Source organism: Salvelinus fontinalis, chromosome 37, assembly GCF_029448725.1.
Source record: "Salvelinus fontinalis isolate EN_2023a chromosome 37, ASM2944872v1, whole genome shotgun sequence".
In the NCBI taxonomy this organism is placed as follows: Eukaryota; Metazoa; Chordata; class Actinopteri; order Salmoniformes; family Salmonidae; genus Salvelinus; species Salvelinus fontinalis.
The window spans coordinates 26008662-26034932 of record NC_074701.1 but is presented as its reverse complement, the minus strand read 5'-3'; the positions used below and the strand labels follow the sequence as shown (position 1 = coordinate 26034932).

Genomic DNA, 26271 nt, shown 5'->3' with positions numbered 1-26271 from the left:
TTAGACAATGTGAAATGTAGCCCAGCTGGTGAGAAAATGTCCGTGCGCCATATTAGACAGTGATCTACTCTTATACATAAATACTCATAAACGTGACTAAAAAATATAGGGTGGACAGGGATTGATAGACAATTTAATTCTTAATACAATCGCGGAATTACATTTTTTTAATTATCCTTACTTTTCAATACAGTTTGCGCCAAGCGAAGCTACGTCAAAAAACATGGCGTCCTAAGCCACTAACATTTTTCGACAGAAACACGATTTATCATAATAAAAATGTCCTACTTTGAGCTGTTCTTCCATCAGTATCTTGGGCAAAGGATCCTTTCTTGGGTCTAATTGTCTTTTGGTGGAAAGCTGTCCTCTTGCCATGTGGAAATGCCAACTGCGTTCGGGATGAACTGGAAGCGTGCCCAGCAATTCACAGCGTTTCAGAAATAAATGTCCCAAAATCGCACTAAACGGATATAAATTGCTATAAAACGCTTTAAATTAACTACCTTATGATGTTTTTAACTCCCATAACGAGTAGAAACATGACCAGAGTAATATTACTCCCTCCACTAATGCTTGGAACAAGTGCGGGTCGATGTCCTCCAGGCGCATTACGCAGCAAGAAAAGACTTGCTAGCTACAGGGTTTTTTAATTTATAGTGCCTGTGAACGCGCAATCGACCCCATTCAAATCGTCATCACGTAAAGGCATCCAGGGGAAGACGTAAGTAGTGTCCGTATACTCATAGCAATAACAGTGCCCTTTTAACTGACTCCAGATCAGGGGCCAACATTTCTGAAATCTGACTCCATGTCAGGGAAATTGCTGTAGAATGGGTTCTGTTCCACTTAGAGACAAAATTTCAACTCCTATAGAAACTATAGACTGTTTTCTATCCAATAATAATAATAATATGCATATTGTACGATCAAGAATTTTGTGGGAAGCCGTTTCAAAAATGACACGATTAGCATAAATAGTGACAACAGCGCCCCCATCCTCAACAGGTTTTAATCAGGTAAATGTAATTAACTAGAAAGTAGGGGCACCACAAGTCTTAAATACCTAGTAATCTTTTACATCAGTAGCAGTCAATATTTAATCCTCACCTTATTCAGTCTCATTTTAAAGTTGTAAATTCTTGGTTATCGTCACGAACCCTGGCTAACCAGTTGAATCAGCAATACAATTTTTTTTTAATTATTTATTTACTAAATACCTAAATAATCACACAGAATTGCATCTACACAGAATGGATCATACATTGATTACAAATGATGTCATAAAGGAAAACGTCCCTAGCAGACGGAACAGATATGACGGCTGGTTACACAAAGAAAGAGGGTTGGGTTTTGAATTAAAGAGCGGGAAGACTGAGTAACAAAGGGAGAAGCTATGCTATCGTAAATACAGAATCATATGCATTCTAAATAACCGCCCATTTGGAAGAGAAAAATACAAGGAATATTTACTCCTAGCTGCGCTTCAATAGGTTGGTCGTAGATGGAAGGCCGGGTTGCCCAGCAGGGAACTCTTGTCCTCTGAAGGATGTCTCTGGTGGTAAACTGGGTATATTGTAGCATCGTTGTGTGTGTTAGAATGGATACGTCGTCTGTCCTTTCCTAGCCCACATTTACAGTGGCTGCTGCTAACTCAACGGCTAGGAGGTATCACTTCTGGAGTGTATAAGAGTTCAAAGTTCATACCAAGTTGCCATACTTTTAAGCTTGTGCTACATTCTGGCTGGTATAGTCGAAATTCATCCTTTCGCCGTGTCGATCGTCACCTTCACATTGAACACGATGCTAATTTCGTTAGGTTATTATCTGAGCCCTTTTAATGTAGGACCGTCGTCCTCACGTCCTCGGAACATAAAGTTGGATTTTCGTCAACGTGCTTATATCGGGGTGAAGAGAAGGGCGTGTTTCATAGTTTACAACCAATGTCTGTTCACTTGGGCGGGGCCTCTGAGTGAGCAGAGTTTCTCTATGACAAACCGTTCTCTAATTTAAGAAACTAAAATTACATTTAATCTTTTCACAAATAGTTTTATATTTAAACATTTAAATTGCACAACAATTCCATGTGAATCTGATAACTAGAATGTGTCGACTTTCCAAGATACAGTTTATGTCATTCTGTCATTAGTAGTAATGTCTCAGACAACAACTGATATGAGATCATATTCATTAAGTACCAACGCATATTTTCAACTGGGTGGATTACCAAAATATGGTTCCGTTTCCCACCTTTTGATGTTACCAGACTCTCTATGTTACAAAGCTTTACAAGAGTCAACTCTATAAAGTAGAGAGAGAGAAAAGGGGAAATGTATTTATGGGGGTCATGAACCTCCCCCAAAAGGCCAACGTCATGACAATAGCAACAACAAAAAATAATAAAATATGGGGATGAGGTAGTTTGGTGTGCTATTTACAGATGGGCTGTGTACAGGTACAGTGATCGGTAAGCTGCTCTGACAGCTGATGCTTAAAGTTAGAGAGGGAGATATAAGTCTACATCTTCAGTGATTACAGCAATTCGTTCCAGTCATTGGCAGCAGAGAACTGGAAGGAAAGGCGGTCAGAGTAGGTGTTGGCTTTGGGGATGACCAGTGAAATATACCTGCTGGAGCACATGCTACGAGTGGGTGCTTCTATGGTGACCAGTGAGCTGAGATAAGACGGGGCTTTACCTAGCAAAGATTTATAGATGATCTGGAGCCAGTGGGTTTGGCGACAAATATGTGCGAGGGCCAGCCAATGGGAGCATACAGGTCACAGTGGTGGGTAGTATATGGGGCTTTGGTGACAAAATGGATGGCACTGTGATAGACTACATCCAATTTGCTGAGTAGAGTGCTGGAGGCTATTTTGTAAATGACATCGCCGAAGTCAAGGATCAGTAGGATAGTCAGTTTTACAAGGGTATGTTTGGCAGCATGAGTGAAGGAGGCTTTGTTGCGAAATAGGAAGCTGATTCTAGATTTCATTTTGGATTGGAGATGCTTAATGTGTGTCTGGAAGAAGAGTTTACAGTCTAACCAGACAATTAGGTATTTGTAGTTGTCCACATATTCTAAGTCAGAAACGTCCAGAGTAGTGATGCTAGTCGGGTTGGCGGATGCGGGCAGCAATCGGTTGAAGAGCATGCATTTAGTTTTACTAGAATATAAAAGTAGTTGGAGGCCACGGAAGGAGTGTTGTATGGCATTGAAGCTCGTTTGGAGGTTTGTTAACACAGTGTCCAAAGAAGGGCCAGATGTATACAGAATGGTGTCGTCTGCGTAGAGGTCGATCAGAGAATCACCAGCAGCAAGAGCAAAATCATTGATATATACAGAGAAAAGACTCGGCCCGAGAATTGAACCCTGTGGCACCCCCATAGAGACTGCAAGAGGTCCGGAGAACAGGCTCTCCGATTTGACACACTGAACTCTTTCTGAGAAGTAGTTGGTGAACCAGGCGATCCAGTCATTTGAGAAACCAAGGCTATTGAGTCTGCCGATTAAGAATGCGGTGATTGACAGAGTCGAAAGCCTTGGCCAGGTTGATGAGGACGGCTGCACACTTCTGTCTTTTATTGATGGCGGTTATGATATCGTTTCGGACCTTGAGCGTTGCTGAGGTACACCCATGACCAGCTCGGAAACCAGATTGCATAGTGAAGAAGGTACAGTGGGATTCAAAATGGTCGGTGATCTGTTTGTTAACTTGGCTTTCGAAGACCTTAGAAAGGCTGGGCAGATATAGGTTTATAGCAGTTTGGGTCTAGAGTGGCTCCCCCTTTGAAGAGGGGGATGACCGGGGCAGCTTTCCAATCTTTGGGGATCTCAGACGATACGAAAGAAAGGTTGAACAGGCTAGTAATAGGGGTTGCAACAATTTCAGCGGATAATTTTAGAAAGAGAGGGTCCAGATTGTCTAGACCAGCTGATTTGTAGGTATACAGATTTTGCAGCTCGTTCAGAACATCAGCTATCTGGATTTGGGTGAAGGGGAAGTGCGGGAGGGGAGGGGGGCGTGGGCAAGTTGCTGCGGGGGGTGCAGAGCTGTTGGCCGGGGTATGGGTAGCCAGGTGGAAAGCATGGCCAGCCTTAGGAAAATGCTTATTGAAATTTTCGATTATCGTACATTTATCGGTGATGACAGTGTTTCCTAGCCTCAGTGCAGTGGGCAGCTGGGAGGGGCTCTTATTCTCCATGGACTTTACAGTGTCCCCAAACTTTTTGGAATTAGTGCTACAGGATGCTAATTTCTGTTTGAAAAAGCTAGCCTTAGCTTTCCTAACTGACTGTGTATATTGGTTCCTTACTTCCCTGAAAGTTGCATATCGCGGGGGCTATTCGATGCTAATGCAGTACGCCACAGGATGTTTTTGTGCTGGTCAAGGCCAGTCAAGTCTGGGGTGAAGCAAGGGCTGTATCTGTTCTTAGTTCTACATTTTTTGAATGGGGCACGCTTATTTCAGACGGTGAGGAAAACACTTTTAAAAAGCAACCAGGCATCCTCTACTGACGGGATGAGGTAAACATCTTTCCAGGATACCCGGGCCAGGTCGATTAGAAAGGCCTGCTCGTTTAAATCTTTTAGGGAGCATTTGACAGTGATGAGGGGTGGTCGTTTGACCGCAGACCCATTACGAATGCAGGCAATGAGGCAGTGATCGCTGAGATCATGGTTGAAGACAGCAGAGGTGTATTTAGAGGGCAAGTTGGTCAGGATGATATCTTTGAGGGTGCCCATGGTTACGGATTTGGGGTTGTACCTGGTATGTTCTTGATCATTTGTTTGAAATTGAGGGTCTAGCTTAGATTGTAGGACGGCCAGGGTGTTAAGCATATCCCAGTTTAGGTCACCTAACAGTACGAACTCTGAAGATAGATGGGGGGCAATCAATTCACATATGGTGTCCAGGGCACAGCTGGGGGCTGGGGGGGGTCTATAGCAAGCGGCAACAGTGAGAGCCTTATTTCTGGAAAGGTGGATTTTTAAAAGTAGAAGCTCGAATTGTTTGGGCACAGACCTGGATAGTATGACAGAACTCTGCAGGCTATCTCTTCGGTAGATTGCAACACCGCCCCCTTTGGCAGTTCTATCTTGTCGGAAGATGTTGTAATTGGGGATGGAAATGTCAGAATTTTTGGTGGCCTTCCTAAGCCAGGAATCTTGGTTTCATCAGACCAGAGAATCCTGTTTCTCATGGTCTGAGAGTCTTTAGGTGCCTTTTGGCAAACTCCAAGCACATTGTCATGTGTCTTTTACTGAGGAGTGGCTTCCGTCTGGGGCCCTGATTGGTGTAGTGCTGCAGAGATGGTTGTCCTTCTGGAAGGTTCTCCCATCTCCACAGAGGAACTCTGGAGCTCTGTTAGAGTGGGCATCATGTTTTTGGTCAACTCCCTGACCAAGGCCCTTCTCCCCTGATTGCTCAGTTTGGTCAGGCGGCCAGCTCTAGGACGTCTTGGTGGTTCCAAACTTCTTCCATTTAATAATGACGGCCACTGTGTTTTTGGGGACATTCAATGCTGCAGACATTTTTTGGTACCCCTCGACACGAGCCTGTCTCGGAGCTCTACGAACCTTTCCTTTGACCTCATGGCTTGGTTTTTGCTCTGGCATGCACTGTCAACTGTGGGACCTTTTATATAGACAGGTGTGTGTCTTTCCAAATCATGTCCAGTCAATTGAATTTACCACAGGTGGATTCCAATCAAGTTGTAGAAACATCTCAATGATGATCAATGGAAACAGGATGCACCTGAGCTCAATTTCGAGTCTCATAGCAAAGGGTCTGAATACTTACGTAAATAAGGTATTTCTGTTTTTTATATTTTATACATTTGCAAAAATGTCTAAACCTGTTTTCACTTTGTCATTTTGTGGTATTGTGTGTAGATTGACTAGGAAAAATGTTAATTTAATCCATTTTAAAATAACGCTGTAACGTAAGAAAATGTGGAAGAAGTCAAGAGGTCTGAATACTTTCCAAATGCACTGTATGTGTAAGGTTATGAATAAAGGGCAACCGATTACTGAGGATAGTAAATAGAGGATTGTGGAAAGTCTCTTTGAAGGGGTGAACTAAAATTGGGGGTGGAGTAGCGAGATGACGGGTAGAGTGATGAGTTAATAAAAATGGAGGAAACCAAAACAATAGTAGATACTCTGTGATAATAGGGAAGCATTCTTATTGCTAAAGCAAAGTTAACTATATTTGGGGGTAATTTCTATCAATGTTTATGGAACCGGTTCCATAGGTTAAGTCATACACTCATTGTGTACAGGATTTTGCTTAAATGTTATTGCCTTGGCATCTATGTTCTGTGTTACTAAAAGTAGGCAACAGAGTCAAGGTTCATTCATAGAATGTGAGGCATTTATTGTATGCATTGCAATTTTGAACTCTAAAAAGGGGTTTATTTTGTGTAAAAGGAACCCACAGTATTGTGATTACGTTGTTATTACCAACTCTAACCATTCTATTCATTCCAAAAACTTAAAGGCTCATGAAAACAGAAGAGTAAATAAGCCAAGATACTGTGAGAACCTCTTGTATTGATGTACTAAAATAATTACACCCTTACATATGCCTAACACTTAGAATGTTATATGGCAGGGTTGCCCAACTGGCGGCCCGTGGTTGTATTTGGCCCCCAAAGTATTCTGAGCACCAACAACAACAAATATATTTTTTTTTACATAAGACTGTAAAAACACCAGGAAATCAGCTCCAAGTGATTTTAATTTAACTGTTCCCAAGTATTCCCATGCATAATAGAGAGACAAGTGAACAATGCAAATGTAAGCAAGGTTTGAAATTATTGTTTTTGGCAAACTATATATTTGTTTGGGCTTCTTGCGGTCAATTTGCATTCTACAAAATATTTATAATTATATTCCGGCCCCCGCCGATCTCCTGTCGAAAAAATAGGCCTGTGGCTGAATCTAGTTGATGATGCCTTCTAAACTCATCCCAAAAAAAGAAACGTCCTCTCACTGTCAACTGTGTTTATTTTCAGCAAACTTAACATGTGTAAATATTTGTATGAACATAACAAGATTCAACTACTGAGACATAAACTGAACAAGTTCCACAGACGTAACAAACAGAAATGGAATGTGTCCCTGAACAAAGGGGGAGTCAAAATCAAAAGTAACAGTCAGTATCTGATGTGGCCACCAGCTGCATTAAGTACTGCAGTGCATCTCCTCCTCATGGACTGCACCAAATTGGCCAGTTCTTGCTGTGAGATGTTACTCCACTCTTCCACCAAGGCACCTGCAAGTTCCCGGAAATTTCTCGGGGGAATGGCCCTAGTCCACACCCTCCGATCCAACAGGTCCCAGACGTGCTCAATGGGATTGAGATCCGGGCTCTTCGCTGGTCATGGCAGAACACTGACATTCCTGTCTTGCAGGAAATCACACACAGAACAGGCAGTATGGCTGGTGGCATTATCATGCTGGAGGGTCATGTCAGGATGAGCCTGCAGGAGGGGTACCACATGAGGCAGGAGGATGTCTTGAGATTGCCTGCAATGACAACAAGCTCAGTCCAATGATGCTGTGACACATCACCCCAGACCATGACGAACCCTCCAACTCCAAATTGATCCCGCTCCAGAGTACAGACCTCGGTGTAACGCTCATTCCTTCGACAATAAATGCGAATCCGACCATCACCCCTCGTGAGACAAAACCACGACTTGTCAGTGAAGATAACTTTTTGCCAGCCCTGTCTGGTCCAGCAAGGGTGGGTTTGTGCTGTCTGGTGAGGACCTGCCTTACAACCTACAAGCCCTCAGTCCAGCCTCTCTCAGCCTATTGTGGACAGTCTGAGGACTGATGGAGGGATTGTACGTTCCTGGTGTACCTCGGGCAGTTGTTGTTGACATCCTGTACCTGTCCCGCAGGTGTGATGTTCGGATATACCGATCCTGTGCAGGTGTTGTTACACGTGGTCTGCCACTGCGAGGAAGATCAGCTGTCCGTCCTGCCTCTCTGTAGCGATGTCTTAGGCGTCTCACAGTACGAATATCGCAATTTATTGCGCTGGCCACATCTGCAGTCCTCATGCTTCCTTGCAGCATGCCTAAGGCACATTCACGCAGATGAGCAGGGACCCTGGGCATATTTCTTTTGGTGTTTTTCAGAGTCAGTAGAAAAGCCTCTTTAGTGTCCTAAGTTTTCATAACAGTGACCTTAATTGCTTACCAACTATAAGCTGTTGGTGTCTTAATGACCATTCCACAGGTGCATGTCCATTAATTGTTTATGGTTCATTGAACAAGCATGGGAAACAGTGTTTAAACTCTTTACAATGAAGATCTGTGAAGTTATTTGGATTTTTACGAATTATCTTTGAAAGGTAGGGTCCTGAAAAAGGGACGTTTCTTTTTTTGCTGAGTTTATATGGCCTAGGCCTACTGCACTTCGTGAATACAATGGTTGTATAAATTAAAGTCGTGTTTCAAGCGTGGTCACAACGTCCTCTGGCGGTTCCACCGAGAACTTGAGCACGAGAGAGACAGAGCAAACGTGGACAACTTTCAGACGATTAATTGGTATCACACACTCAAATACATAAATCCCTTTTCCCTCTATAAAAGAAAAATACAGTCCAGCCTAAATAAAATATGGCCACTATTCAACCAAAAGGTTATTGTCTTTGGTTCAACTATTGAAAAAGGTAGGCAAGCTATATCAATAGGCTATCACAGAAGAATATCATGCACGTTTATTCCACAGAGTATGTAGCCTGTGGTTTATTCCTAGATGTAATTACGCTTTCTCAAAAGAAGATGTCACTTCGTATCCAAGACATCTGATTTTAGGTTTAGCGAGTTGGGAAAGACGTGACGTCATGAACACTTCAAAATGGCTACTGGTTGTGGTATTAGTGCTGCTGACTAGTACATGGGGATTGCATTAATCTGTTACAGCACAGGCCCGATTGAAATGTTATTTTGACCAAACGTTCCTCAAAACAGTATGCTGTTTTTGTGGGTCTGCCAGATTAAAAACGACAGACTACAAAACATGGTCACGCTCTCAAAGAACAACGAAGACTGGGAGCTCAGACGTCCGAGAGGGCGACGCTGCAGGATTTTATGTCCGAAGCTGTAACTAGCTTCGCGGAGGGTACATGAAATGGAAACAGCAGAACATGGAGATGTGGTTCTTGTTTTGCCCGTCGATGTCAACGAAAACGAAGAGGCAGGTAAATCTTACGGTTCACATGCCGACTGTAATATAATAGCAACGTCTCGCCCATTGGACGACAACGGAAGCCGAGTATGCGCGGCGGATGAGTGTCAAACGGGGAAAGGTTATGTTTATATAGCCAGCAATGGGAAGAATCCAATCGTTGACTGTGTCGTGTTACCATCGCAGAACGTCCGAGTTGGGAATACAATAATGCGGGATTTGGTTGCAGACTGTCTCCCCACTCAGATGAATGAAAGCGGTGTAATTTCAGACCTGTGCAACGACCCACCGCACCCGAACGACCACAGACTTAATGGATTTACTGAGTCATCGGTTCAGCTGATGGTCGGGTCTGAAGCTGACGGAGGGGGGAGCGGGGGGCCCTTTTCCTGCTCAGACACAGCTGCAAACGCCTACAGACACAAGGAGGGGAACGGAATGTTACTGCAGCTGGCTCGTGTTTCACAGCGGGGAAAACTGGATTATGAGGGGGAGACTCAAGATTCCAACTCGGGTACACTGAAAGAGGGGGATTCTAATATGGAGCCAGGGCCACAGCCGCCATCTCTCTTTCCATTGTCATGTAGGCCTATAGACAACCATCAACAGAATTACACTTTCACAGACTCTGTTGATTTGGACATGAAGATGGCCAACGGGGATATGGATTGTTATTTATCAAATGATGATTGGTCTACAGATGTGGATACTGATTATTGTAGCCAGATGGACACATGCAACCGACTGCTATGCCAAGGACTTGACTGCTCTGTCATGGAAGTAAATGGTGGCCTGCATACTGTAAACACTGAAGCTACATGTGATTTTGATGCTGTTTCCTCAGAAAGAACCACAAATGTTCCATTTGATGTCGTCGTGGTGCATGCTTCTAATCTGCAGCGCCAAAACATCCCTGGCAGCCCAGAGGGAGCTCCCCCAGCAGCTGCCAAGCCCCCCGATGCAGCGAGTAGTGTTCCGGACTCTGAGGGTGTCCCTTCAGAATCGAGTGCCAAACTCCCGTCTCCCTCTCCGTCAACACTTTCTGAAAACACCAGCAACAGTCCAAACACAGAACCCAGCATGAGAGAGGATTTGAGTGAGTGCAGTCTCCCAGCTAGGCCTCTCAGCCTCAGGACTAACCCAAACATCACAGTCTCTCTCAGCTGTGATGCCACCCCTCTCAGCCCGGAGGATGGGGACATGTTATTTGGAGATGAGGGGGGTGCTGACTGCTCTAGAAACACTTATGATATCGGTCGTCGTCAAAGTGCCCCAGAGAAACTCCCCGACGGGTCGACAGTTCTGTCCTCTTCTAAGAAGTTTGGAATCTCTGATTTTTTCACCAGGTAATATGAAAAGCGTAACCATCACTGCACTTGCTCACATACACACTCCCTCACCACCACTACAACAAACCCACGCATACACGTGTTGGGAAACGTCTTATTTGTGAATGCTATATGTTGAATTACCATAGTGAGCATGTGTTGAGAGTAGTAATGGATATTAGTCCGTTATTGTGGTAATAAAGGATATGGTAGACTAAGCAATAGTTAAGTGAGGCCTATCTCCTTAGGAGTTAGACTTCCGATGGCATCCACAGTGCCATTTATAGTTAATGAGACTGGTGGGCTACCCTACAAGGAGCCAACTACCCTATTCCAGCAGCTCATTACTAGCTAGTTATCCATAATGACCATGTTTTGTAGTGACTCTGCCCATACTGTAGGGTTGCAAAATTCTGGTAACTTCCCCCAAATAACCGGTTTTCCAGAAATCTTGGTATGAGAATTCTTGGAATTATGAGGTGATGAGCAGGAAATCCTGTATTTCTGGAAAAACTATTTTTTGAAAGTTAATGGAATTTTGCAACCCTAGGCCCATGCATAATTTCTGAGAGCATCTTTTCAAGCACCTGCAGGCCTGGTCAATGTCACTGTTTATCTGGTGCGTCTTCATGTTCGTTACAGTGCAAGGCAGCAGACTGGAGAAAGCGATCACAACTCCTCATGATCATCATCCTGCAAATGTGGGTTTGACAGGAGGGCGGATGTGTAGCTTGTGAATTAAATTAGCCCATGTCGTCCAACTTCTACAGATGAACAGGTTGATGAAGCACAAGGCATCTGGTTCATTGTGCCATTAAAAAAAATTATTGAACAGCAAAGAGACTTTAAACTCAGGAAGCATTTTAATATCAGCTAGGATAAATCTAATGTGATGCCTGACAGCTGGATAAGACATCCTGTACAACACAACGTGTACCTGTAACACTATTCCCTCCCTGTGTTGACTTCATGAGATTTGCAGGCCTCCAGTTTCTCCTGCAGCCCAGGGTAATGTTGGAGAGAATTGCGGTGTTCTACCTTTTTATTGCCTGGATTTCATACTACAACAAGCAATGAGACTGCAGAGAAAATGTTTTCTATCTGTCTCGATCTCTCTGCTACTCCCCCGCCTACCCCACTTTCACCCCTATAAAAGTACTGTACTATTGGAGCTGAATCAATTCAATTTCAGAGTATTGATTTTGAGTTGCTTGCAATGCCGTGGAGACACTCTCTTATTCTAGAAAGTCATCACTGCTAGGCCTAGCTATATAGGATAGGCCTTTGTAGCAGTTCTCCATTAAAGCGTGTTATACACACGGCATAGTCCTCCTAAACTAAAATCTCCAAAGCAGTTTCTTCGTCCTGTATGTAGACCAGACCGTAACGAACTGAACCCCCTCCTTAAACTGTGAGGATGTTATCTAATGACAGGTGCTGTGAAAAGTGTTGTGGCTGAGCCCTGTGCTACTCAGCCCCACATCCCCTAGATCTTTTATCCATGGCCCGGAGACATGGAACCTGTCATTTGGTGAGGCGCAGGGACAGGGTTGCTAGCTACAGTACTAGGTAAAGTTAGACCTCTGTTAGGTTACAGGCTGTGTAAGAAGCATCGCCACAGCACGTCGTTCAATTATCCTATGTTAACTGCAATCGATGCTGAGCTCAAAGGTTCTTGTGAGCACTGCACACACTCATAATTTGTGGTGTTGCTGGTACTGTGTGCCGTGCTTTCCTTGACAGTCAAGGTTGCCATTTAGTCATTATGAGGAGGCATAGGCTAACACCTAGTACTACGCTGAGCTAGCAACGACGCTTGTCAATGTCATCATCCACCCAGAATCCATGTTTGCAGATGGAATTCACTTTTTTTGTACCACATTGTTGATCACTTTGAAATGAATAACAAGTGATCTACGGCTCACTCTGTCCCACTGTCTGTGTGCACAACATTAGAGGAAATACTGGTTTGTGGTGCCGGATTCTTCTGTTTGATTCCACTGAGGTGATTATGATGGCATGGTTGGGATGACGATGATGATGATAATCTTCAGGTGTTTGAGGATGCTAGATAATGGACAGTGTCCTTGATCACTTTTGTATAAGAGTTGTCACTGATGTACTGTATCCAACAATCCGTAGCAACACAAGACCTTGGGGAGGGTGCCTTTCTGAATTCCTTCGCAACGAGGGAAGAACAAACATGGCCGACCTGGCCCCCACTGTACCACACACTCACTCCACCCAGCAGACAGCCAGAAACTCTCTCATATCACTGCAGCTTCGCTGAAGGCCCAACCCAACTCTTCACACACCTACGGTACACAGGGCAGGATAGAAGCCTGGGAACCTCAGGGGACTGTGTGTTTTTGCGAACATGTGTGTACATGTTATCTTTTCATTGCTCAACACCCTTCTTTCCATCCTTTACTTCCCTGAGATTTGTACCACCCTCCTTCACCATGTACATTTTCCTTCCAGATATATGTCTGTCTCTCTTCTTTTAAATATTTGTCACTCTCTCTCCTCCAGGAACCTGTTTTCTAGGAAGCCCAAAGAGCCAAAGCCACCTTCCCAGAATGCTCCTGGGTGGAGGTTGTTTGGAAAGGCCCCCCTGAAGGAGAACACTACTAAAGATCCTAAAGACTCCTTCACCATCCAGCAGGTTAGTATCACTCTATATCAGACTCAACCACAACCCGTTGGACTCAACCACAACCTGTTTGAGTTCTACCCATAAAAATGAATGAAGATCAAGATATATTTGTGTTGGTCTGGTGTCATATAAATGATCTGGTATCCAAACTCTGGAACTCTAACATTGTAGGAACTGCCAACTCAAACTAATGGAATGGAAATGTCCATTTAATGTCTCTGTTGTAATGCTTCTGGTGGTGGTGTGAATGTCTGCAACAGGTGGGAATTGAGGCAAAGGGACAGGAGTGGGTGTCTGGATGAAAGGGAGGGGGTGTTATTGGTTAAACCACTGGTGGTGGTGTGGGACGGTGTGTAGCTGTCTCTCTGCTCTGCTGTTGCATTCTGCAGCTGAGGCCCCAGCTGGCTACTCTGCCCCACTTCTGCATGCTGTGTGGCGGTGTCTCTGACAGCTCACCCCCCCACTCCTCACTGGCCCTCTTCCTCTGACTGTTATGGAGGATGTGCACCCCGGCACTGCGCTGAGTGGGTTAGCATTCCTACCATGCTCACGTCAGGTGGGACTCTGAGCTGCTCTAAATGAGATTGAGACAGAGACACACTGGGTACTTGTTTACAGCAGCGGTCAACTGAGACTGAAGCTCAATGAATAATGATGAAGGCAAGAAGTAGGATGTTACACTTAGACTATTCCCATTCCACAACAAAGTAGTAAACTACAATATACTGACAAAAATACATCTAGTTTTCGTTTCATCAGGATCATAATTCGGACAGTTGAGCCTCAATCGACACCTAATCACAATCTCTTAATCAAGGGCTATGGGATGCCTTTTTTCTAAATCGCATATTATTCACCATCTTTTTGCATGGAACTATAGAAAATATGTTTCACCCATCACACTACCAGGTGTACTTCTGCCTACCTGCTTCACATGACAATAGAAGCATTATCCATGACTACACTAACTGGGAGAGGGAGAACATCACGCATAGATGAACCAACTCCAGCAGGGTGGGGGTGATGAATGATAACTGTCTCATCCAGACTAACCCCATAAAAGATCTGTTGTCCTGTGGTTAACCCGGGTCTATGAATGAGGTTTTTATCACACGTACGTACACACACACAGTGCAGAAAAGGCCTAGGACAAAGTAGACACTATTAAGCCTACAGAATGTCCCTAGCCCTGACAGCCCTGCCTCCCATAGCCATTAGGCTGCCTTCTACAGGAGCAAAGATGGGCCGTAGTTGATGGATGAACACTGGTGTGTTATGTACAATAACTGGTCCATCCACACATAAAGGGAGTCATAGACTGTTCTCTGCTACCGCACAGCAAGCTGTACCAATGCACAAAGTCTAAAACCAACAGGACCCTGGACAGCTTCTACCCCCCCATCCATAAGACTGCTAAATAGTTAGTTCGGGTAGCTATTGGTTAACTATTTAACTCTGCATTGATCCTTTTTGCAATAACTCTTTTGACTCATCACACACACTGCTGTTACAGTTTATTATCTATCCTGTTGCCTAGTCACTTTATCACTACCTATATGTACATGTATACCTCAATTACCTCCTGCCCCTGCACATCGGACTCTACTGTTACCCTGTGTTTTTAGCCAAGTTATCATTACTCATTCCTCGTGTTATTAATATTTATTTATTATTTCATTTCTTACTCTGCATTTTTGGCAAGGGCCCGTAAGTAAGCATTTCACTGTTAGTCAACACCTGTTTACGAAGCGTGGGACAATTTGATTTGATTGTAGACCACAGTGAAGAACAGCCTACACCTCAAGCTGAACCTCGGCAAGACGGAGCTGCTCTTCCTCCCGGGGAAGGACTGCCCGTTCCATGATCTCGCCATCACGGTTGACAACTCCATTGTGTCCTCCTCCCAGAGCGCTAAGAACCTTGGCGTGATCCTGGACAACACCCTGTCGTTCTCAACTAACATCAAGGCGGTGGCCCGTTCCTGTAGGTTCATGCTCTACAACATCCGCAGAGTACGACCCTGCCTCACACAGGAAGCGGCGCAGGTCCTAATCCAGGCACTAATCCAGGCACAAGTACAGTTCCCGCTCAGCCCAGTCAAAACTGTTCGCTGCTCTGGCACCCCAATGGTGGAACAAACTCCCTCACGACGCCAGGACAGCGGAGTCAATCACCACCTTCCGGAGACACCTGAAACCCCACCTCTTTAAGGAATACCTAGGATAGGATAAAGCAATCCTTCTGACCCCCCCCTCCCCCCCTTAAAAGATTTTGATGCACTATTGTAAAGTGGCTGTTCCACTGGATGTCATAAGGTGAATGCACCAATTTGTAAGTCGCTCTGGATAAGAGCGTCTGCTAAATGACTTAAATGTAAAATGTAATGTAAATGTGGTTTTAAACCTCATTGTAAACATGTTTTTGTCCCCTTGTTTCCTGTGTTTCTATGTAAAGGAGTACCAGGTGAAGGTTGGACCAGCTCCAGGCCCCCAGGTCCAGCTCTCTGCAGCGCGGCGGAAAAACCTGGAGTTTGAGCCGTTGTCTACCACAGCTCTGATACTAGAGGACAGGCCATCGTGAGTGTTTTAAAAATATATATATATAAATAAAAAATCCTCTGGTTGGCTTCTCCCTCGGTACACAAGCCATCTGTGTGTGTGATTGATTGTGTGTAGTGCAGAGCCCTCATACAGGGGGATGGCCTGCTTTCCTGGAATGCACATTAATCTTATCTAAACACCATGCACATGTAATTCTTGATACTCTGTATGGCCAGTGTGTATGCCCAAACCACACACCTCTCTCTGAAGTCATCCATCTCGTTCCCTCTGTTTAGGAACCTTCCTGCCAAGTCTGTTGAGGAGGCCATGCGTCACAGACAAGAGTATGACGAGATGGTGGCAGGAGCCAAGAGGAGAGGTATGTGCTCTAACCACGGTTTTAACTGTCAACACACACCCAGAGGGTGACTGTGTGCCTGTCAGGGAGCTGTCATCAACAACACCCAAAGGGGTGTGTCCTCTCACTGCTCCTCTATATCTTGTACACTGTTGATTGTCGTAGCCAGTAAGAGAATCGATCTTGAAGTTTGAGGATGACTCTGTAATAGTCCGTCTCCTTCATGCTAATGAAACTGCCCACAGCCTTGTTGATGATTTAGTGCATTGGTGTGACAGTGCATTCTTACAACTGAATGTGACAACCAAAGATTTAGTATGTGTATTGAGTTCAGAACACTAAGAGCCAAGTGGTAGACACTGTAGACAACTACAAGTATCTTGGCAAAACTATTGATAATAGATTGAACTTTGAGTGTAACACTGACGTGTATGAAAGGCCAGCAGTGCATTTTCTGTCTCTGGAAACTGGCAAAGTTCCCGGTCGACAGGACCTTGAAGACTGTTTTATAAGTCATACATAGTCTGCATTAACATGAAGGTGGTAATATGTTGCTGATGTTTTTTGTTTTTGTCAGTATGTTGTTGACCGGATGATCTAAGAATGCACAGAGCACTTTACTTATTAAGCAACTTTGGCTTGTCATACTTTTGTGCTGCTGCTAATGTCAGTCACTAGTAGGCCTACTGTATATGTGTATTGATGGCTGTCAGCCCTATGACTTAAAGTACTAGCTAGCTCATTGTATTCACTATAACTAGGTCATTGTGAGCCATGTGAATTTTATAGTTGAAGTCAGAAGTGTACATACATTTAGGTTGGAGTCATTAACTTGTTTTTCAACCACTCCACAAATGTCTTGTTAACAAACTATAGTTTTGGCAAGTCGGTTAGGACATCTACTTTGTGCATGACACAAGTCGTTTTCCTAACAATTGTTTAAAGTAGGATAATTTCTATTAAAAATCACTATCACAATTCAGGTAGGTCAGAAGTTTACATACAGTAAGTTGACGGTGCCTTGAAACAGCTTGGAAAATTCCAGAAAATTGTCATGACTTTAGAAGCTTCTGATCGGCTAATTGATATCATTTGAGTCAATTGGAGGTGTACCTGTGAATTTATTTTCAAATGCCTGAAGGTACAACGTTCATCTGTACAAGTTTAAACACCATGGGACCACAAAGCCACAATTATAAACACCATGGGACCACACAGCCCACACGCAAGTATAAACACCATGGGACCACACAGCCGGCATACCACTCAGGAAGGAGATGCGTTCTGTCTCCTAGAGATGAACGTACTTTTGTGCGAAAAGTGCAAATCAATCCCAGAACAACAGCAAAGGACCTTGTGAAGATGCTGGAGGAAACGGGTACAATAGTATCTATATCCACAGTAAATCGAGTCCTATATCGACATAACCTGAAAGGCCGCTCAGCGAGGAAGAAGCCACTGCTCCAAAACCGACATAAAAAAGCCTGACTACAGTTTGCAACTGCACATGGTGACATAGATCGTACTTTTTGGAGAAATGTCCTCTGGTCTGATGAAACAACAATGGAGCAGTTTGGCCGTAATGACCTTGTTATGTTTGGAGGAAAAAGGGGGAGGCTTGCAAGCCGAAGAACACCATCCCAACCATGAAGCACGGGGGTGGCAGCATCATGTTGTGGGGGTGCTTTGCTGCAGGAGGGACTGGTGCACTTCACAAAATAGATGGCATCATGAGGGAGGAAAATGATGTGGATATATTGGAGCAACATCTCAAGACATCAGTCAGGAAGTTAAAGCTTGGTTGCAAATGGGTCTTTCAAGTGGACAATGACCCCAAGCATACTTCCAAAGTTGTTGCAAAATGGCTTAAGGACAACAAAGTCAAGGTATTGGAGTGGCCATCTCAAAGCCCTGACCTCAATCCTATAGAAAATGTGTGGGCAGAACTGAAAAAGCGTTTGTGAGCAAGGAGGCCTACAAACCTGGCTGTTACACCAGCTCTGTCAGGAGGAGTGGGACAAAATTCAACCAACTTATGTGGGAAGCTTGTGGAAGGCTACCTGAAACGTTTGACCCAAGTTAAACAATTTAAAGGCAATGCTACCAAATACTAATTGAGTGCATGTAAACTTATGACCCACTGGGAATGTGATGAAAGAAATTAAAGCTGAAATAAATAATTCTCTCTACTATTATTCTGACATTTTCACATTCTTAAAATAAAGTGGTGATCCTAACTGACCTAAGACAGAATTTTTACTAGGATTAAATGTCCGGAATTATGAAAAACTGAGTTTAAATGTATTTGGCTATGGTGTATGTACACTCCTGACTTCAACTGTATGTTCAATGTTGTTTTTATGCTCCTTTTCTGCCAAACCAATTGGGACAATGAAAATTGAACTTTAACACACTTAACCCATTCTCTCTCTCTTCCCTGTCAGAGCTGAAGGAGGCACAGAAGAAGAAGCGTCAGATGAAGGAGAGGTTTAAACAGGAGGACAGCATCGCCAACGCCATGGTCATCTGGAACAATGACGTCCTGCCCAACTGGGACTGCATGTCAGTATTCCCTACACTGAGGGGATCGGTTCCGTTTTAATGCCTTTTATCGTCCAGCACAAACACTTGATACTATATAATATATGTCATTTAGCAGACACTTTTATACAAAGCACCTTATTAATGCATGCGTACATTTTACATATGGGTGGTCCTGGGAATCAAACACACCATTCTGGCATTGAAAGTGCCATGCTCTACCAACTGAGCTACAGCAGACATCTTGATTTGTCACAAATAATCCTCCTGAACATTATTTTCATTTGAAACAAATGACTACCAGAGGCTGAAATAGGTTGTGGTGTCAAATGTACATAGATCAGTGGAGGCTGCTGAGGGGAGGACAGCTCATAGTAATGGAACAGAATAAATGGAATGGTACCAAACACGTGGTTTTCATGTGTTTCAAAACATTCCATGCTCTCCATTTCAGCCATTATTATGAGCCGTCGTCTCGGCAGCCATATATAGACTATTCTGATACTCTACCATAGTTTAACACTGTTAAAGTTCCTCTGGAATGATAGACGTGTGGTGTTGTGTCCCCTGGCAGGCGTAACACGCGTCGGGTCAGAGAACTCTGGTGGCAGGGCCTTCCTCCCAGCGTCCGAGGACGAGTCTGGAGCCTGGCCATCGGCAACGAGCTCAACATCACCCCCGGTAAAAACACAACACTCTACTTAACGCTGTCTATCCAACCCCCCCTTCTCTCCGTTCTCACAGCCTGTCTGCTAATATTCACTTTTACAGCAGCTTTTAATGTATTCTAAGCAGTTGCCTACTGTAACAATGACAGCCATCCTACCGCCCACATAGTCTGTTGAACGACCAGTAGCAGTATATAATCTGGATAAGCTATAATTAACCACAGTATTGTTGATTTGTGTCTGCTACTGTAGAGTTGTTTGAGATATTTCTGTCTCGGGCCAAGGAGAGGTGGAAGAGCTTCAGTGAGACCAGCTCTGAAAACGAGACAGAGGGTAGGTACCATGGCAACACAAAGACCCAGAGCAAGACTAAGCCCCATCATTATTTAAAACAAGTTAGAAACACATTTTGTGCTTTGTTTATTGATCATTATAAAAAAAGATAATTGTATGTTTGCATGAAAAAAGTAAATTTGTTATTTTTCCCCAAAACAGACTCTGGATCATTACAGGCGGATAGAGAGTCAAGTCTGGACCTGATAAAGCTGGACATCTCCAGGACCTTCCCCTCTCTCTTTATTTTTCAGAAGGTACAGTCAAATGTTTAGACACCTACACCTTCAAGGGTTTTTCTTTATTTTTATTATTTTCTACGTTCTGGAATAATAATGAAGACATTAAAACTATGAAATAACACTTGGAATCATGTAGTAACCAAAAAAGTGTTAAACAAATCAAAAATATATTTTATATTTGAGATTCTGCATAGTTGGCCACCTTTTGCCTTTATGACAGCTTTGCACTCTTGGCATTCTCTCAACCAGCTTCACCTGTAATGCTTTTCTGACAGTCTTGAAGGAGTTCCCACATATGCTGAGCACTTGTTGGCTGTTTTACCTTCACTCTGTGGTCCAAGTCATCCCAAACCATCTCAATTTGGTTGAGGTCGAGTGATTGTGGAGGACAGGTCATCTTATGCAGCACTCCATCACTCTCCTTCTTGGTCAAATATCCTTACACTGCCTGGAGGTGTGTTGGGTCATTGTCCTGTTGAAAAACAAATGATCGTCCCACTAAGTGCAATCCGGATGGGATGGCGTATATCGCTGCATAATGCTGTGGCAGCCATGCTTGTTAAGTGTGCCTTGATTTCTAAATAAATCACAGACAGTGTCACCAGCAAAGCACCATCACACCACCTCCTCCATGCTTCATGGTGGGAACCATACATGTGGAGATGGAACCAAAAATCTCAAATTTGGACTAAGGACACCGGTCTAATGTCCATTGCTTGTGTTTCTTGGCCCAATAAGTCTTATTTTTATTGGTGTCCTTTAGTAGTGGTTTCTTTGCAGCAATTTGACCATGAAGGTCTGATTCATGCAGTTTCCTCTGACCAGTTGATGTTGAGATGTCTGTTAATTGAACTCTGATGCATTTATTTGGGCTGTCATTTCTGAGGCTGGTAACTCTAATGAACTTATCCTCTGCAGCAGAGGTAATTCTGTCTCTTCCTTTCCTGTGGCGGTCCTCATGAGAGCCAGTTTCATCATAGCGCATGATGGTTTTTGCGACTGCACTTGAAGAAACTTTAAAAGTTCTTAATTTTCCGTATTGACTGACCTTCATGTATTAAAGTAATGATGGACTGTCGTTTCTCTTTGCTTATTTGAGCTGTACTTGCCATAATATGGACTTGGTCTTTTACCAAATAAGGCTATCTTCTGTATACCACCCCTACCATGTCACAATACAACTGATTGACTCCAATGCATTAAGAAGGAAAGATATTCTACAAATTAACTTTTTACAAGGCACATGTTAATTGAAATGCATTCCAGGTGCCTACCTCATGAAGCTGGTTGAGAGAAAGCCAAGTGTGCAAAGCTGTCAAGGCAAAGGGTGGCTACTTTGAAGAATCTAGAATATATTTTTTATATTTGAAAAAAAAAATTGGTTAGTACATGATTCCATGTGTTTTATTTCAGAGTTTTGACGTCTTCACTATTATTATACAATGTAGAAAATAGTCAAAATAAAGAAAAGGCCTTGAATGAGTAGGTGTGGCCCAACTTTTTACTGGTACTGTAGGTCTCTCCTCTCATCACCAATACAGTACCTGATCTCAGAGGCTTGATATCTCTGTGGTTGTCACTATATAACAGAACCCTCATACTGTCCATGGCTATTTCTATCCCGGTGTGGTGTGTGGAAGCTTTTGTTCTTCAATGTATTCTTCTCATTGGATTGCTGGATCTGCTGGTGTTGACATTGACTGTGCCACTGTTGTTTGGTCAGTGTTAGGTTTATTTGAACATCTTGGTACATATGCAAAAGCAATATAAACCTCAAGTAAAAAGATAAAATATTAATTTGACTAATACTCTCCCTATAGGGTGGGCCCTATCATGACCTCTTGCACAGTGTTCTGGGGGCGTACACGTGTTATAGACCAGACGTGGGCTATGTAAGTAGCAAACACTTCATTTATCCTAGATAATTGTGATTTCTCTCAATCCACGTTGACTAAATGTTTGTCCCGTGAACTGATTTCTCCCTACGTCTGCAATTAAATTGGATTCTGTTCTTAATGCAGCTGTTTATTTTGGTGAAAAATGAATGGATCTAAGACATGCGTTCCTTTTTTTCCAGGTCCAGGGGATGTCCTTCATCGCTGCAGTGCTAATCCTGAATCTGGAGGAAGCTGACGCCTTCATCGCCTTCGCCAACCTGCTCAACAAGCCCTGTCAGATGGCCTTCTTCAGAGTGGACCACGACCTGGTACTGACACACACACACACCTTTGTCCTGAGAGTATTAAGCAATAAGGCCCGAGGAGGTGTGGTATATGGCCAATATACCACGGCTAAGGGCTGTTCTTACGCTCAAAGCAACGTGGAGTGCCTGGACAGTCCTTAGCTGTGGTATATTGGCCATATATCACAAACCCCTGAGGTGCCTTACTGCTATTATAAACTGCTTACCAATGTAATTAGAACAGTACAAATAAATGTTTTGTCATACCCATTGTATACGGTCTGATATACCACGGCTGTCAGCCAATCATCATTCAGAGCTCGAAACACACAGTTTATAATGCTGAATAAATAAATGTTATTTCCATGGTGTAAACCTTTTTTCCTCTTGTTTTCAGATGTTGAAATACTTCGCTGCTTTCGAGGTGTTCTTTGAAGAGAACCTCCCACGGCTGTTCAATCACTTTCAGATCAACAACCTCACCCCTGACCTTTATCTCATAGACTGGTGAGTGCAGGACAACATGACACTTCAGTGCTTGCCCTCATTGAACTAAAGTGAAATGGTTCGAGACTTTGACCATTTCTATTCATTGTCAGTTCATAAAGTGATCTTTGCATGTGCTTTGCTTCACCTCGCCAATGAACCGTTGTTGACCTCTGTGTGTCTCGGTCCATTCCTGCAGGATCTTCACCCTGTACAGTAAGTCGTTGCCATTGGATGTGGCGTGTCGCGTGTGGGACGTGTTTTGTCGGGACGGGGAGGAGTGTCTGTTCCGGACAGGCCTGGGCATCCTGCGCCTCTACCAGGAGATCCTACTGCAGATGGACTTCATCCATATGGCCCAGTTCCTCACCCGCCTGCCTGATGACATAGCCGCTGACAACCTGTTCAGCTGCATCACTGCCACACAGATGCTCAGCAGCAACCGCAAGTGGGGCCAGGTCAGTTAGACCCACTGTCTGATTCTGTAGTCTGACCTGTGGAGCAGAAGTAAACTGGAATTCCAATTCAATATTTGAAAAGTGAGCATCTATTTAATGACTTATCAAGTGGGGCCTGCTGTGGATGGGTTTTATCAGTGCTAAGATGGGGTGCTGACAGTGCTCTCCAAAGGCTTCCTTTCCCCTTCATCTTCCCTTCATGACAACTGCTAGAGAGCAATAATAACGGTGTCTTTTTGTAGGCACTAATGGAGGCAAACTCCTCAATGACTTGTTGGCCAAAGTCTATGGGGAAATTAATGGGTTTCGGCGAAAATAATGTCTGGTGAACACAGGTTTAGGAGATCTTATACGTTTTGGTTCTAGAGATAATCTTCATCCGCTAACGTCACGTTTTGTGAATTTTTATGTGTGGATGTAATGAAAACAAGCACACAAAGGTTTCATAATTCATAAAGGTCATGTTAACTGACTGATATTATCTCATAGAACAAAACATATGTGTTAACTTCAAACCTTATTTTCGGCATTTATCCCAAAACCCTATTCTATCCCCATTCATTTCTCCCATAGGGATGGCTGAACCAACCAGGGGTAACTCATTTCCATTTTTTACGACTACAAGCTGGTACGCTCTATAGGGGAGAGGACTCCTGGGTAGTTTTTTACCATGTTGCTTAATCTCTTAAAGTCTTTCAATATTAGTGGTTAAGGAAGAAAACAGATGAGGAGAGGGAAGCTTGAATGTTTTTTGCTTTGTTTTTGTGTCAACAGTACCTTCTGTTGGATATGTAGAACTACTCTATGTATTTAATTTTACATGTACATATTTCCATTAGGTCTTCTCTGCATTGATGAAGGATGGCAATAAGGAAGTAGCCAACCACAGTCCGGCTCCAAGAAGCTAACGGTTTAGACACACGAACCCCACTACCCAATGTGTTTCTGAATCTGTGACACACGCACTTGGATTTCTTCTGGGGACTGTTGCTAAGGCAACAGGAATGCTTTGCTTGGTTATGAAATGGACACCAAATGGATGTAATACTGGGAGGTGGCAACACATCCCTACCTATCTCTTCACACACACACACACACACACACACACACACAAAATGGCATCAGAAGTGTGACTGAAATGAATGTTGGTGCATCAGAGAACCATTAGCAACTATGAATGATCAAATCTGGTAGAAAATACTTTAGGCCGGGAGAGTTTTGTTATTGCGCATACGGCAAGGGGCTATAAGGAGTTCCCAAAGCTCCTATCAACACTCCATTGGTTTGCGTACACTACACACATTAAGTATATGTCCATTTTCATCCCTACATATCTCCACACACTCACATAATAACAGCATTATAAACAGGCCTTAGGTGGACCATGAAACCACTGACTCACCCATACAGTCTGGTCAGAAATATGTTATACTTTCAGATTGTAAAGCTGTTAAATGTACTTGTCTCTTTTTGTTTTTAGGTTATACCAAATTTCTCCACGACTAAGTGTTTGTAAATATGAACTTAAACATATGTACCTATATTTGTATGTATTAATGTATGGTATACACATACAGTATTTTCCTCGTGTTCACTAATTCAACAGGACCCTTGGCAAACAGTGATTCTGGAATAGGAAATACCAACGGTAAAACAAGGAGCGACTTGGTGAAATCTTTTGAAAAACTATTGAATCTGAGTGCTCTTATGTTAGTTTAAAGGTCCAATGCAGCCAATTTTATCTCAATATCAAATAATTTCTGCTTAACAATGAAGTACCTTACTGTGATTGTTTTCAATTAAAATAGTCAAAAAGAAACAAAGAGCAATTTCTCAAGGAAGAATTTTGATAGCAGTCTCTGGGAGTGGTCTGAGTGAGGGGAAAACGGAACAGTAGCTGTTATTGGCAGAGGGATTTGGAACTCTCTTTCTTATTGGTGTATTAACAAATTTACTGCCTAGTGATGTCACCAGGCAGGCCAAAACTCCATGCCACCAAAACAGGTTGACATTTCAGGCCGTCTTTTCAAACCGCTCTAACGCTAAAAGGGCATTATCGTAATTATCACAATATTATTCCAACCTCGTAGTGTGGAAGCATATATAAAACACAGGCAAATCATGTTTTTTGCTGCACTGGGCCTTTTAAATAAAGCCCTGAAGAGGAGGGTGAAGTCATTTTGAAATAAAAGTGCAATATGAATCTCAAGGGCCACATGATGATGCAGTGTTTTTGGAGAAACATGTTTGAATAACCGCTTTATGTTGAGTTAAATCTACAGTTGGTGATGTCTGATAGTACAGTGCTTTGATTAAATATTTAGAACGTAGTGGAGAAGGAGAACAACATTCTAGCAAGATGTCTGATTTATTTTAAGATTGACATTTGGTCTGTATGCATACTATTTAAGTTGTAGCATTGCTTCCTGTAAAATAATCATTCCGCTTGTTTTTGTCCAATTTACAATTGTACAGTTTTCATATGCCTTACTGGTACTGTATATGTAATGTAAAAAAGATCTATTTCGTAAATGGCCACTAGTTAAATGTGTAAATAAATATCTGGGCAACAGAATTGCTGTGTGGGGTTTTTTTTCCTTAGAAAAAAAATAAGCAAAACATTTTTGTAAGACACTATCTGATCTAATTTATTTGAAAAAATTCCAAAACACAGTTAATTGCATTTTCTAATAATCATGCTCATGTATTTGTCTGGTTACAGTTGCCAAGGAAATGGAAAGGTCATGCAAGTACAAGGTAAGGCAATTCTATGTAGGGGTTGGATACATCCACCAGGGGGAGTATAACATAAGAGCCTGCCAATGACACTGAACATCCCCTGCATGACAAAAGTAAGAAGATATCCACACCCCTTGACTTTATCCACATTTTGTTACAGCCTGAATTTTCAATATAAACTGTTCACTGGCCTACACACAATACCCCATTATGTCAAAGTGGAATCATGTTTTTCCAAATTAATAAAAAATGAAAAGTTAATGTCTTGAGTCAATAAGTATTCAACCCATTTGTTATGGCAAAACCAAATGAATTCAGGAGTAAATATTTGCTTCACAAGTTGCATGGACTCACTCTGTGTGAAACAATAGTGTTTAGCATGATGTTCTAACGACTACCTCACCTCTGTAGCCCACACATACAATTATCTGTATGGTCCCTCAGTCGAGCAGTGAATTTCAACCACAAAGACCAGGGAGGTTTTCCATTGCCTAGCAAAGAAGGGGACCTATTGGTAGATGGGTTATTAAAAACAG

General features: G+C 43.0%; 1 protein-coding gene across 1 annotated transcript; it reads left to right on the top strand.

Annotated features, from left to right (window-relative positions):
- The first annotated feature begins 8847 nt into the window (after positions 1 to 8847).
- Positions 8848 to 25571, top strand: LOC129836437 (TBC1 domain family member 12-like). Its single transcript, XM_055902610.1, has 13 exons — positions 8848 to 10550; positions 13065 to 13197; positions 15643 to 15764; positions 16025 to 16107; positions 18531 to 18648; positions 19202 to 19308; positions 19548 to 19628; positions 19791 to 19885; positions 21691 to 21762; positions 21948 to 22076; positions 22450 to 22559; positions 22738 to 22996; positions 23836 to 25571. The coding sequence occupies exons 1-13, from the start codon at positions 9148 to 9150 to the stop codon at positions 23902 to 23904; spliced, it is 2781 nt and encodes a 926-aa protein (XP_055758585.1). The 5' UTR covers positions 8848 to 9147; the 3' UTR covers positions 23905 to 25571.
- The last annotated feature ends 700 nt before the right edge of the window (positions 25572 to 26271 follow it).